This window comes from Dryobates pubescens, chromosome 8 (genome assembly GCF_014839835.1).
Source record: "Dryobates pubescens isolate bDryPub1 chromosome 8, bDryPub1.pri, whole genome shotgun sequence".
Taxonomy (NCBI): Eukaryota; Metazoa; Chordata; class Aves; order Piciformes; family Picidae; genus Dryobates; species Dryobates pubescens.
Window position 1 is genome coordinate 16,890,553 of NC_071619.1, and position 13,665 is coordinate 16,904,217.

The following is a 13,665-nucleotide window of genomic DNA, read 5'->3' on the forward strand; positions in this document are numbered from 1 at the left end:
AGAAAATAAAAGAATAGAATTAACCAGGTTGGAAAAGACCTTTGAGATCTGGTCCAACCTATCGTCCAACACTATTTAATCAACTAAACCATGGCACCAAGCACCCCATCTTCTTACTAACATACTTGTATGTTAATAAGAACAAAGATACTGCCACAAACTCACTTAATGCCTGTTTGAAGCCTCAGTGTTTTCTGATTTCATGGTATTAAAATTAGAATATGTTAATTCTATGAAGCTACGTTGCTCTTTGGTCTAATCTAAGCACTTTTATTTGGTAGCTATTATTTGTGAAATACAGTGTATTATGCCAAATTCAGTATGCAAAATATCATTTAAAATACAACATTTTCCCAGGACAAATACTGCAAAATCTCATTGTCTATGTGCATGTCTGCCAGTGTGTCTCTCAACTCTGAAGTCCATTCTCTAATTTCAATCAGATATGACAGCAGATTGAAGCAGATTTGGCAGTCTTTTAATTCCCTTGAGAATCGGTTCCCAGCCACAGGCTTCCAGGTTCTCTCTTTCATGATCTCAAGGGTAATTTTCTCTTCATCCATGAGGCTGAAAAACCAAGAGGTTTTGGCTATTTCTTCTTACCCATCCACAGACCAGCAGCAGACTCTTCCCCAGTCATCACCAACTAGGAGCTTGCAGGAATTTCTTGAAAAACAAAGAAAGTAGAAAATAGAAAAAATGTTTAAGAAAAAGACACAAACAGGATCAAGGATTTTCCCTGTGTATGTGGCTATTCAAAGAATGCAACATTCAGGGGAGTAGGTTATCTTAAATGTTAAATTTAAAGAATGATGTTATGGAGTAGGCAAATGTTGTCATTTGAAGACTGAACTTAGAATTGCATCCAAACATTCCTGGAGTTCAGTGGAGTTCAGTTTTGGACAATCTAGCCAGATCTTGCCCTTCTTTAAAGGTCAAAAAATATCCTGGCCAGATTCAGAATTCAGACTTGTTAGCACATAATGTCATGGCTTCAGCAACTGAAATCTCTGCTGCATGCAGTGCCAGCAGCACTAACAAAACTGACCCTCTCTCTCAAACTTTCCCACTTTCAATGCATATAAACATGACACTCACTAAGTGCCCCAAATCCAAGCATGCGGCATATAGAAATCATTTTATCAACTATCAAAATGCCAAAATTTTTAGAAGGAAGTGGACTGAAAATACTGGTAGCTGTGCAAACTGATCAGAGTTGTCCTTTAGCCAAAACCTTTCTGTACACAGTTTAAGGAGATAATATCCCCCTCAACTCCTAGGATAGTGTTTTTTTTTCTTATGGTGTAGAGACAGTATAACAGCTACTGATCTCTACAGCTTTTCTGGCCAAACCCAACTTAATTTCTGCTGGGCTGTATCCTATCTGACCACCAATCATTCCAACACCCTTTACTTAATAGTGCTAGCCAGGCCAGCTGCCAGAGTGACTGCATTTGGCTGTCACTTCCAGTGAGATCTAAAAAACTCCAACCAACCACAAAAAACTCAACACCACCACCCCAAACAGAAAAATGCAGCAGTAATACAAACACCAGGATAAAATATAACCCCCTGTTGAGTTAGAGCAGAGAGCCTGTGGCTGGCAAAGCCTCTCTGTGGGATGCTGGCAGCAGTGGAAAGGGAGGGACTCTACCTGGATACCGCCAGTGCTGTCACTGCTGGGCTGGTCTTACTTGGTTTTCCAGTCAAGGCAAGGCTGGGATTCAGTTCCCGACAGAGAACAAGATGTTTTCCACACTTGTTACCTGTTGTGTGGTTTTAAAAATAAATATTTAGAAAGTACCTGGAGGGAGCATGGATGGGATTGTTATTGTTTACGGTCAGCAAGTTGTTAAGTTGAGAACAAATATATTTAATCTCAGCCTGTGCTGTTGCAAAATAGGCCCATCCCAATTTAATTTGTGGCTATGATAGTTACATGTGCTGACGTGCGGCTGTATCAATTGTGTGCTAAATTGGATTTGTGTATTATTGCTTTCTAAATTGCATGCCTAGTTCAGCAAAATTGTTCATCAGTTTTCACTGGCTCTATGCTTAATAAGATGCCCCACAATACCTTGCTGCCAGGATATAATACAGCCCATAATTGCCTAGTAAAAAGAAATTACATAAAGCCCTGGTATTATCAACTTATCTAAATCTGCTCATAACAGAACCAATAATTAAATGCTAAGAACATTTCACATACAAACACATACGTACACGCCCACCCCCTAACAACATAACTCAATCACTGTTACTTTGGTCTTTTTAATAACTGTGTTTTGTATTCATTTTATTTTCTTTAATGTGCAGAATGAGATGTGGGAATATTTAAAATCATTCTGATGTCACCTGAATAGTTGAAGGGAGCATGTCATCGCTTCGATTACACCTCTCAACTCTTTATTATGCCTCCCCCTGCTCATGTGTGAACAGGTGTGTGCATCCACACATCACCAGATGTCTGGGGACAGATACCTGGGACCAGTGCATATCTTCTATGACCCTCTCTGAAAAAGGCACAAACAGGAATATTCTGCAGTGCTCCCATGGGCAGCTTCTAAGTCCTCGTTTGGAAAACTCTTTTATGATACAAACTTTTAAAATAGCTAAACCCTCACTTTATTCAAAAACATGCCTAGGCAATTCTACTTGATTGAATAGGACAAGTATCTGCCACCAGAAGGTATGGAAAAGAGCTCTGGAAACTCTTTAAACAAACTGTGTGTAAAAAGAATCTGCAGAAAAGACTGCAGAATACTTCAAGGATTTTAGGAGGAATGATAAATCTTTTGTTTTGACTTAGAGCAATCTCCATTTAGAGACCACAATTAAACTAAATAGGTAGCTACCACAGCTGGGCTATCTCACATCTGGCATCTCTGGTGTTCTTGCACCTTCTGTAAAAGCAGCTGGCTCTAGCTAATCTGAGGCATGATAAAAGGTTGCATGGGCATCTGGTTTGGCATTTCCAATATGCCTCTGTATGTATAAATATTTCACACAGTGATATAATGAATGTAGTCGCCAAGTTCCATGAACAGCACTTCTGAAGATCTCAGTGGCAATGCCCAATTACTGCATAATACCTTTTTTATGCAGATGTTACAGTTATTGTTCTATATTTATGCAAAGTTTCTGCCTAAAATTGAAATAATAGGGAATGTCTGTAATGAGGATCACAGCAAGTCAATGGTTTGAACGTTAACCCCACAAACTCTTTCTGTTATATAATGTGCAAGCTGTGCTATTTGGCTATTTAGAATGTGCCCTTAAAGCTCCCTGGCAGGTTTCAACACCTGTATTTGCTAGAACAGAGAACTGAGCTTGAGTTGCTTTTAATACCATTCAGCACTGTAGCCCCATCATCTTACAAACCTTAGCTCTAAAGAACTCCAGGGTATCAACTTCAGCTTGGCACAAACTTGAATAAACAGGTCTATGCATTATGGCCTGCTGCTGGCCTCCTGCCTGTTTGGAGTGCCTCTGACCTCATTTAAGGTGGCAAACCCAACAAACTTCCCTGTTGTTTCCCAGGGCAAGATCTGGAACTGCCCATTCTGACATGCCACAATACTTTAGTACAGGCCATCAGCAGTGCTGACAAGGGAATGAGCTTTCTGGAGCCAAGATAGTTCATTGGCACTTGGTGCCATGGTTTAGTGGTCATGAGGTTTGGGTGACAGGCTGGACTTGATGATCTCTGAGGTCTTTTCCAACCTTATTGAATCTATGATTCAGTTTCCTAGGTTTCTGCAGGAAGGTATTCTATCAAGTTTTGAAGAACCCCTGACAGACTCTATGAGGAAGCATTCGGCTTCACCCAGGCAGGATATGTTCATGAGGCCAGTGACTCAGGAGCTCTGTCTGTCTCTAAAGCAGTGCAGTGGCTACCCACTACTACTACTGCTGCTTACAGTATCATTGCATCAGTTACCTGCACCATCTCCCTTTCACACTCCTGTGCTCACACACCTTCCTCACAGCCAAGCAGCACACAGTTACACTGCAGCAGCCCACCCTGTGGTCATACCCGTGTTTCCTGGCAGTTGTGTTGTGACAATCTGTGGTCTCAGTCCAGCAGCTTGGTCTGGGGTATTGGTGTATTCGGTCTTCCACAGCTGTGCCAGCAAAGAGGTAAAAAAATGGAAAAATTATGACTTATAACAATGCAACAAGAGAGAGGTGTGGCTGCTTGCTTCCCAGGAAGGGGTAGAAATTTGACTTCTAACATGAGAACAGGATTTCCCAGTCGTTTCTCCTTCTACCACTGTGCTGCAGGTCATCACACTGGAGAAATGTATGCAGGGAGATGGTTTGGTTGCAAGGTTGACATGCTAAAAAGGATTCCAGTAATCCAGGAAGATATCCCACCAGACTGGAAGTAAAACCAACAGTCAGTTCCTGCTCCTGAGAAAGTATGACCTAACAAACTGAGCTGTGAACTAACTCTCAGAAAAAAGACTCAAACATATTTCTGATGGGCAGTATAATTGTACTTTAAAAACCATATCAGAGTGAAAAGAATGTTTTCAAAACCTTCTGAATGGCAAAGACTCTTCCATTCAAGAGTATAAAAGTTGATAAGAAGCAAACATTTTATTCTGATTTTCAATTTCTGCCATTGCTGCCCTGTTAAGACAGTAGCATAGGGTTGTAGTAGTTGTGTCCCTCCATTTAGGATGTAAAATTCTGCCTTTGGTCTACAATAAATCAGGATTCCCTTTCCTCTCTTCCGTCCACCTACCCTCACCACTCCATCTGTGCTTCCTGTGATGATGATGCTGCGTATGTCCCAGTCCATCACTTCAGCAAAGCAGCAGCAAACAATGCAGCATTCAGGGCTGCAGGTGGTGTTAATGCTTGCAAGAAGATGGCCATTGACAGTCCAGTGATATAGGTAAGATCCAGCACAAGAGACAATATCACCCTGTAACAAAGCAAGAGGCAATGTTTCAAAATCCTACATTCATCCTTCTCAAAACTTAAGTGCTAATTATAAATTAGAGTTGCTCTGACTTGAATTCTGACCTTTTTCTTCTTCTTTTTTTTTTTTTTTCCTTTTTCTTTTCATCTGGGCAGATGATACAAACCAGAGAAAATAAAAACTACATTTTGTTTCTCCTCATGAGTAGCTCTGATATTATTTACATTGTGGAAACCCAGCTGTCTCAGATCTAGCAAGATGATGCAGAAATAAAGTTGGTTTGGTTTTGGTGTGTTTGTTTTTCCACATTTTGTAAATTAAAAAAAAACCCCAAATGAGAAAATGTTCTTAAGTTTTAGAAATAAAGCACACTTAGTTGTTACAAATAAAAATTCTCTTAAGCAAGGACCTGGTGTTCAGCTACTCAACTGCCTTTGGTGATTTCACAATCCTTCTCTGCCCCTCACAGGGAGCTTAATGTCATCGCATTTTTAGAGTGCATTTTACATTTGACCAATAACCAGCTCGGCATTCAATGACCTGAACTTCCAATGCAGAAAACATCCTTTGCAACTCAGTCTCTCCTCTACTCTCCCTTTCATGCAGGTGCACAGTCTTACCACAGACTCCACGTAAGAAGAAAATACATAGCTAATCTCTTAGGGGCAAGAAGCATATACAATCAAGAGCTAATGCTGCAGTTCTAAATTATCTTGTCAAATGTGCATTTTGATCAAGTTACTAATTGAAATTCCACCTAACCTTTCCACCCTTCATGCACACTAAGTGCTAGATAAATAGAACACCTTCAGCAAAGTCATCTGATTCTGGCAAAGGCCAGTGTGCCCTTAAATTAGGAGCATGTGTCTGGTTTAAATCAACTAGCACCGTACTACACCCCTGCCTGATTTGGGACCAGGGCTCTTTGCACTGCAGGGCAGAATTCTGAAGATAAACCAAAGATAGCACATTTGCAATGGAGCTGCCAGTAAAAACATTAAATTTTAGCTATCTTATCTACATGAGAGTACATAACGTCCAGGCATTTGCTCATGGTCTACACTGTTTTTCAGGTCTAGACCAAGGACTTAAAATTAACTGAAATCACTAGTTACAGCAAGATTCACCCTAGCTTGTAAGCTTTTTTGTGAGACAGCCTTTATACTTTGAGCCTACAAGATACAAACTTGGTTAGATTTATATCTATAAATGGAGCTTGTAGATGCTCAAGCAAATACGAAGCCAAACAATCACATAACACATAACTGCAGTATTAGTTCACAGAACAGTATGTGGTGCAGAAATCTTTCCTTCATAATTTTGCTTCAAATTGTTCTGCACTTTCCAGGGGAAAGAACCTTGTTAGCAAACAACATACATTTCCCATCAACATGCCTACAATTCTGGCCAGACTGCAACAGACTTACATCCACTGCTATGAAGAGCTTCCCCTCCACCTGAGAGTAGAAGGGAAAGCAAATACCAAACTTGTCACTGCAAAAATGTGAGGTAGTTGTCAGCCGAGGTGACAGACTGAGGGCTAACTGAGGGCTGTTGCTGGATGAGTGTCAGTAGAAAGTAATAAAATAATGGAGGCAATGAGGTTGTGGGTGAGAGAAATCCAGGAGCTTCTAGGGTAAATATTTCATGCCCTGTAAACTAGAAGTTGTTTAATCCTGCTCTCTACCTATCCAAAGATGCTTCTACTTAGCTACTCAGTCTAAGATGTTGCTTTTAGTGCTTGCTTCTCATCATTAAGAACACTATTAGCAATCTCTGTAAAAATAAATAAATAAATAAATAAAATCAATGTATCAGACTCTCAGGATGTTTTTATGTTAGGAAGAGCACCCATTAAATTATCATGAAATGTTCATGGATACATCAGAAGAAAGATGATAAATGAAGAACTTACTGTTGAATTGTTGATGGCAACAGAACAGAGTTTTGCTCCATGGGCAGGAAGCTGGTTTATGTATGTCAGCTTGTTTAGGTCCCAGATGATGCAGGTTCTGTCATCAGATCCACTCACAATGATGCTGTAGGTCACAGATGCAGCAAGGCAGGTCACTGCGTGTGTGTGTCCATACAAAGCCTGATGGGGAAAAAGTAACCAATAATCCACAGCAAAAGGTGGCTGATTTAATCATAGAATCATAGAATCAATAAGTTTGGAAAAGACCTCAAAGATCATCAAGTCCAACCTTTCACCCAAGACCTCATGACTACTAAACCATGGCACCAAGTGCCACGTCCAATCCCCTCTTGAACACCTCCAGGGACGGTGACTCCACCACCTCCCTGGGCAGCACATTCCAATGGCTAACAATTCTCTCAGTGAAGAACTTTCTCTTCATCTCGACCCTAAACTTCCCCTGGTGCAGCTTGAGTCTGTGTCTTCTTGTTCTGGTGCTGATTGCCTGGGAGAAGAGACCAACCCCCTCCTGGCTACAACCTCCCTTCAGGTAGTTGTAGACAGCAATATGGTCTCCCCTGAGCCTCCTCTTCTGCAGGCTAAACAACCCCAGGCAACCACAGTCCTACTGTTGTTTAGTGAGAACGAGGAACCTAACCATTCTTTGAAGAACTAGAAAGGGTAAGAGTGAGAGATACCAAAGGATCCTATAGAAGCATCCTCGCACACAACTGGTAGCTGAAGGTAGTTGAGGCTTGAAGAGATTATATGACTTGCCCCAAGTTGCACAATAACTCAGGGCCCCTGGCATTTCAGATCCTACAAACTGCTTTGTGCTTAGCAACAAAACATTATTTTTCACTTCAGTCTATGCAGTTTGAAGTATAATTTATGACTGGAAATTATTATTTCTTAATATTTAAACAACATTGTGCAAAAAAAAAATGTATGAGGATGCATTTTAGTGAAACCTTTCTCAGTCTTTCAGTTTTCCTGAACAAGCAGTAATACTTTGCAATTTTAGATAAGAAGAAAAAAAGTATGGGGAGAATTTTGCTTTAAAGACATGTAGGAATTCCCTTCTTTTTCATCATTACACATTTGTTGTTGTTCTATCGCTTACAGAGACAAAGGAGTGCTCACTTGAATTTTAACAGCTTCATAGAAGAAGACTATACTTGGGGCAATTTAATAGCACAGATAGAAGTCAAAGACTGAAGTATACTGATGACAATGGGTTAATGCACATTCTCAAGTGACAACAGTATACATTTCTGCTGCACAATCGCTGATGACAGTATAGTCTGTAGGGCAACAACAAATAATTCCTTCATAGTGTTCCTAAAAAGCCTTTCAAGGGCTCAGGTTTTAGCTGCCTTACTGTGAAAATCAGACCCACCAGTTTTAATGTTGGTTTTAACAGTAAGTACATATTCCCTGCTGACTTTCTCTGTATGACATAATTAATATATCTTCAGGGTCTGTCTCAGTTCAGCATGGAAAACAGGAGAGCTGTATGTCTCAGATGATTTTTGCAAACACATCTCATATTCTTTTCCAGTCTGTGACTGTAAGACTGAACTCTTGATGGCTAATGTGCTGCCACTTGCCAAGGTTACTAGGACAACATCGTTCAAGCATTAATCCACTGGTGAAGAAGCTGAGCTGCAGCAGGCTACTGAAGGTGACCTGCAACTGTGAGGGATGAATTTCAGTTTATGGTTTATTCCATTCACCAGAACTGTTGACTGAAAATACTGGCCTGAAATGGGTCTCCAACAGCAGTGGTCAGAAGTCAGAAACACTCTCAACTGGGCATAGAAAAGGAAGCTCAGCAATAGCTTTGGACTGGCTGTTGCACAGTTTCTTTGCAAAAGACTGAGCATAACCCAGAGTCTGTGCTTGCAAACTCCACAAGACCTGTGTAAAAAGAGCTGGTTCCAGGGCTTCAAATTTCCTCTTCTTTCTCCAAAGCATGAAAGAAAATGTCCATTGTGACAGCATCCAAACTACCAAGCTAAGCTCCTGCACAAGTGATAATAAAACTTTTTTCTTTTTTTAATCCATAAAGATCCTACCTAGCAGTGAAGTGCATTAAATACAAGCTGAGTGTGGAAGAGATGGCTGGACATGAACAAACCCAGTTATAATTTCAGCTTCAATTCACCAGTGTCTCAATGCATATTCATGTAAAAACAAGTTGCATGCTTTTATCTCTCTATTATGTTCTTGTTATTGCTCTACAAAGGCTGACAGATTTTCTGTGAATGGGAAACATCCTGCAGCAAATCTGCAGAAAAAACCTGTGAGGCCTGTTCCCAGAACAAACTCACAAACATCAAATGACCAAAAAAAAGACCAGCTTCACTGCAAGAATGCTTAGCACATGAAAACTTAAACCAAGTTTGACTATCTAACTTAACTGGCTGACATGGAGACAGACACTTCACAACTCCACTCAACACCTCCCTGAGAGGGCTGCATGACAGACAGCACAGCTTGCTCAGATCCTTCCCCAGTCCAGTGCTTCATTTGGCTCAGAAATTCTAGGGGCTGGATGGCATGGATTGCTCTGCCCATGAACACTGAAGGAACTGGTAAATTGCACAGATCAATACTGAGGCTATTATGCTCAATCTTTACTGTTCCACAAAACTATGGAAGCAGCCTCAGATAGAAAGGGAAAAGCGACTTTTTTTTTTTCTCTTTTTTTTCCCCCCCCCCCCCTGAAATATAGCTTCTGTACTTTACTGCATTCCAAACCAGAATGTGTCAGTCTCATGAGACAGCTGGTAAGTGAATAGCATCCACTTTATAGCACATCAGCTTTACTTAAGCAAAGCTCACTCTTTCAGGAAAGATGATACAACTATGGTTTGGGTTTTTTTTTTATTCAGCAGAAAAAACAGCCACCATGAAATGGTGAATTACATGAAAGCAGCAAGTAATTCACTGGAAGCCATTTAGAAACATACTTCAAATTTACATCTATGCCAGATAGCATTAAACACCCCCTCCCCCCCAAAAAAACCCACCCACCAACCCAGAACCATCAGTACCAAAAACCCTCTGCTAGCAAAGCTAAGCAAAAAAATACAGAATTTGTCATTGCATTATCTCATACCACTTTGTGAAATTTGGGTAATACATCTGGTATTACAATGGAACATCACAATGGAACACACCAGCAAAGCTGATTTCAGATTGTTAAAGAGAAGGGCATTCCATTGGAGGTAAAAGACAGTCTGTTCAAACTGTTGCCTGAAATTCAAACTGACCCCATATGACTAGTACCATTTTGATGCTAATGAAGATTACTGCTTATGCTTTTATTGCTATTTTTTTTCCACTTCTATGCCCATATCCTGGTTTGAAAGTTTAACCAGACAGGTTGTGTTCAGTTCTGGGCCCCTTGCTATAGGAAGGATATTGAGATGCTGGAGCATGTCCAGAGAAGGGCAACGAGGCTTGTGGAGAGCCTAGAGCATGTGGCCTATGAGGAGAGTATCAGTGGGCTGGTGTTCATTCTCAAGAAGAGGAGGCAGAAAAGACACCTTATTGCTCTCTACAACTACCTGAAGGGAGGTTGGAGCCAGTCTCTTCTCCTTGATGGCAAGCAACAAGGCTAGAGGAAAGGGTTACAAGCTGTGCCAGAGGAAGTTTAGGCTTCTTCACTGAGTTATCAAACATTGGAATGGTCTGCCCAGGGCAGTGGTAGAGTCAACAGGCTGGCACATGATACTGCTGATCATTAATCCCTTCTTGATTCACCCAAAGGTGTTTCCTCTGTCACTGATCTGAGTGAAAGCAACAAATCTTTTGGTTTTCATTAAGTTTCCATAGCAAAAGAGCTACAATACTGACCTGTCTCAAGTTTAGAGATTTCACTTTGTCCTTGATGAAAGAAACTTCCCAGACACACACAACTGAGCTTGTTCCAGATGTGATTACAGTAGTTGCTGAAGGGGACACAGCACAGAGGCACTTTCCCCAGTCTGCCATGCACTCAAATGTTGTCACATTCTGTACAAAAAAGCAGCTTCAAGTCAAATGCATTTTGTTAATACCTATTGGCAGGTTAAATTTTCAGAACTGAGCCTCCCTTTCTTCAAATCCAGGAAAGAAAAGCTTGTGTTAATCGGTCTCCGTGTGCACAGCACAGCATGAGCATGCAGCTGTGCTATCCTCCAGGGACCAAACAGAAAGGCTGAATGAAGGTCAGTGTCTGAAGTCTTAGAAGACTTGATTCCCAACACTTTTCTTACATAACTTCAGGCAAGCTCATTCTGCCACCATGTAGTGACAGAATGCTAACATTCAATGTAGATTAAAAAGAAAGCTCAGGCTGTGACAGCCAGAGTTAGTGCCAGGCTCTGCAACCCTCCTCATACCTGGATGGAAAAGCCAAAAGCCAACACATTTAGTTCCATTCTGAGCAAACAGCTCTTGTTAGAAGCAACCAAGGTCAGGTCTATTACATGTTGCTACAATTAAAGCACAAATGTCCTGCTTTCATTCTGCCTTGGTGCTCTTCCACAAGAGGACCACACTATGGTGCTAACAATTCTGCTGGAGCTAGATGGCACATCTACAAAAAAACCTATGCCACAGACAGAACAAACCTGTAACTACTAACAAGGTCAAAAAGGTCTTTCAAGATCATGTCCAGAGGCACTGCTGACCCAGAGAGAATGCAAGCTGGACTCCCAACTGCTTTTCACTCTGATTGTGCAATCACATTCACTATGGTCAGTGTCCCTAGGCTCAATGACACCCTGACTTTTGACGAGACAGATAATTTGTACCTACAACAGTGCTATGAGTTGCTAAGCAACTGATTTCTAATAGAAAGCGATGGAGAAAATCCCCAATAATTTTATACAGGAAGTAGAATGTAGAATACATCTCATGGCTTTTTCACTTCTATTGACTTATGAGATATGTCTGTGAAAGCATGATGATGTGGCTTGCACAAATACCCAAGTCAGTATCTTGCAAGTGTTGTATTCTGGTACCCAGGCTAACTCAGATGCATTTGTGTGTCATAACATTGTCCCAAGCACATCTGAAAATCAGTGGTTGTGTAGTAGAGGGAGAAACTGGATCTGTCAAGTTCCCTAACAAGCAGTGTGATGACATAGACCACTGCTTTTTAACACAAAGAAGTAAGAATATTAACTTTCTAGAATAAACAACATTATTATTTTGAATGAATGCACTGAGCTAAGCTTAGGAGCCAGAGGGGAATTGACAGATGGCCCTGTCTTAATTCCAGTATAAAGTTCTGCACAATGAAATTTCTTATCTGTGGCCAAGAGACCTTGTATTGCCCTTACAACCTATGAAATGGGGTTTTTCCTTCATTTTGACAGAGCACAGAGTCACTGAAAGAAAAAAGTCAGATATTTTAGAGAGGAAATGCTGTATTTTTGAACAGTCTAGATTTACTTTGTGCTCTTTTGAGACATTTGGCTTGAGATTACTCAAGAAGATTGCCTGTGATAAAGTCTTGTACAGCACCCTCTGAAATCAGCTCCCCAACAGCCTCTGAAATGAGTGCCCAAAGTAGCCAAAGACCACAAGATACCATTCATTTCAGGAATGCTTAGACTTTTTTTCATGTTTACCTTCTCAGACCCATAGTTGCCAAAGCAGCAGGTGAAGTCTTCAAATCCCCAGCAGAATGTTCTGCTCCAAAGAGGAGGAATCAAAATCTTATTTTTTTCAACAGCTAGAATGCCTTTCTCAGTGTGAACAATATGCCCAATAGCTCCCTTGGGATAGTCTGAAAAGAGAGAGAACATATTTAATTCTGGTGTTGTTTTTTAAAGCACACTTATGTTAAATTTCCTCATTGCACAGCTTGTGTGGTGAGCCTGGCAACTGGGCTCAGCAGGCCCACAGACAGAAATCCACTCTAAGGCTGACATGCCAGCCAAAATGGTGGAAACACTCATCTCCAATGGACCACATAAATACATACAGGGAAAGTGATGTGCTCCAAAGGAGGAGGTTTAACAGTAGTGCCATTAAGCTCCTTTTTCCTGGCAGTCTGCCTCATGCCATGCACTATAGAGGACACCAGACATGTCACCAACAGCCTCTGTGGTACAGTTACAGGAGCCTACTGTCCCCACAAAGATGTGTGGTGTAAAGAACTGCACCATGGTATGAAAAAGTAGACACACTTAAAAATTCCAGGCTTCTTCATAAGAATTGTAGCAGACTAATAAAAAGATTAAGAAAAGATTTTAAGATTGAGAAGTAGAGAAAGACAGTATTTACTTTGGTTTTGAATATATATAAAAAAGAGAATGCAAATGGAAAACAGTGAGCTTTAGGTTTGAATTTAACATATTCAGATTATAGAACAGAGAAAAGACTTAGATGTCCTAAAAAACCCCAATCTGAACTCTGTAACAGAAGCTTCAAGATTTTGCTTGAGCATTTTCAATGCCCACTCATAATGGACATACACAAATAACAAATTGGCAGAGGGATTGTGGTTGTACCAGCTCATACAAAGCTGGGTGACTGATTTTGTGCTCTTGAAAATCTGGATTCACCCCACCCAAAAATTCTGTACTTATTAGCTCAGAAAGTGAAGCCCAGCCCCAGTAGCACCTTTTACAGTGACTGGTGAGAGCTTCAGATTTTGCAGGCTGGTCATAAAAGGAGGAAGAATTCCACTTGAATGAAGGGACAGCACAGTGTCTATTCCTGATGAACTTTTCCCCTGGGCATTCCTGGATGGATGTGGTTTTGTGAAGAGCTAGAACAAAGGAATGGCATTAAAAAATAAATGTCTATTTGCTAGATC

The 13,665-nt window shown here is 40.8% G+C and overlaps 1 protein-coding gene across 1 annotated transcript in view; it reads right to left on the reverse strand.

Moving 5' to 3' along the window:
- Nucleotides 1-269: 269 nt before the first annotated feature.
- WDFY4 (WDFY family member 4) overlaps nucleotides 270-13,665 on the reverse strand; it is a 125,730-nt gene continuing 112,334 nt past the window's right edge. The window contains exons 54-61 of the mRNA XM_054163688.1: nucleotides 13,470-13,617; nucleotides 12,473-12,630; nucleotides 10,710-10,868; nucleotides 6,846-7,025; nucleotides 4,751-4,933; nucleotides 4,037-4,124; nucleotides 1,655-1,766; nucleotides 270-666 (exon numbers count right to left, since the gene is read on the reverse strand). Of these exons, the coding sequence (XP_054019663.1) occupies nucleotides 600-666; nucleotides 1,655-1,766; nucleotides 4,037-4,124; nucleotides 4,751-4,933; nucleotides 6,846-7,025; nucleotides 10,710-10,868; nucleotides 12,473-12,630; nucleotides 13,470-13,617 (1,095 nt within the window). The 3' untranslated portion in view covers nucleotides 270-599. The remainder of the gene's footprint in view (nucleotides 667-1,654; nucleotides 1,767-4,036; nucleotides 4,125-4,750; nucleotides 4,934-6,845; nucleotides 7,026-10,709; nucleotides 10,869-12,472; nucleotides 12,631-13,469; nucleotides 13,618-13,665) is intronic.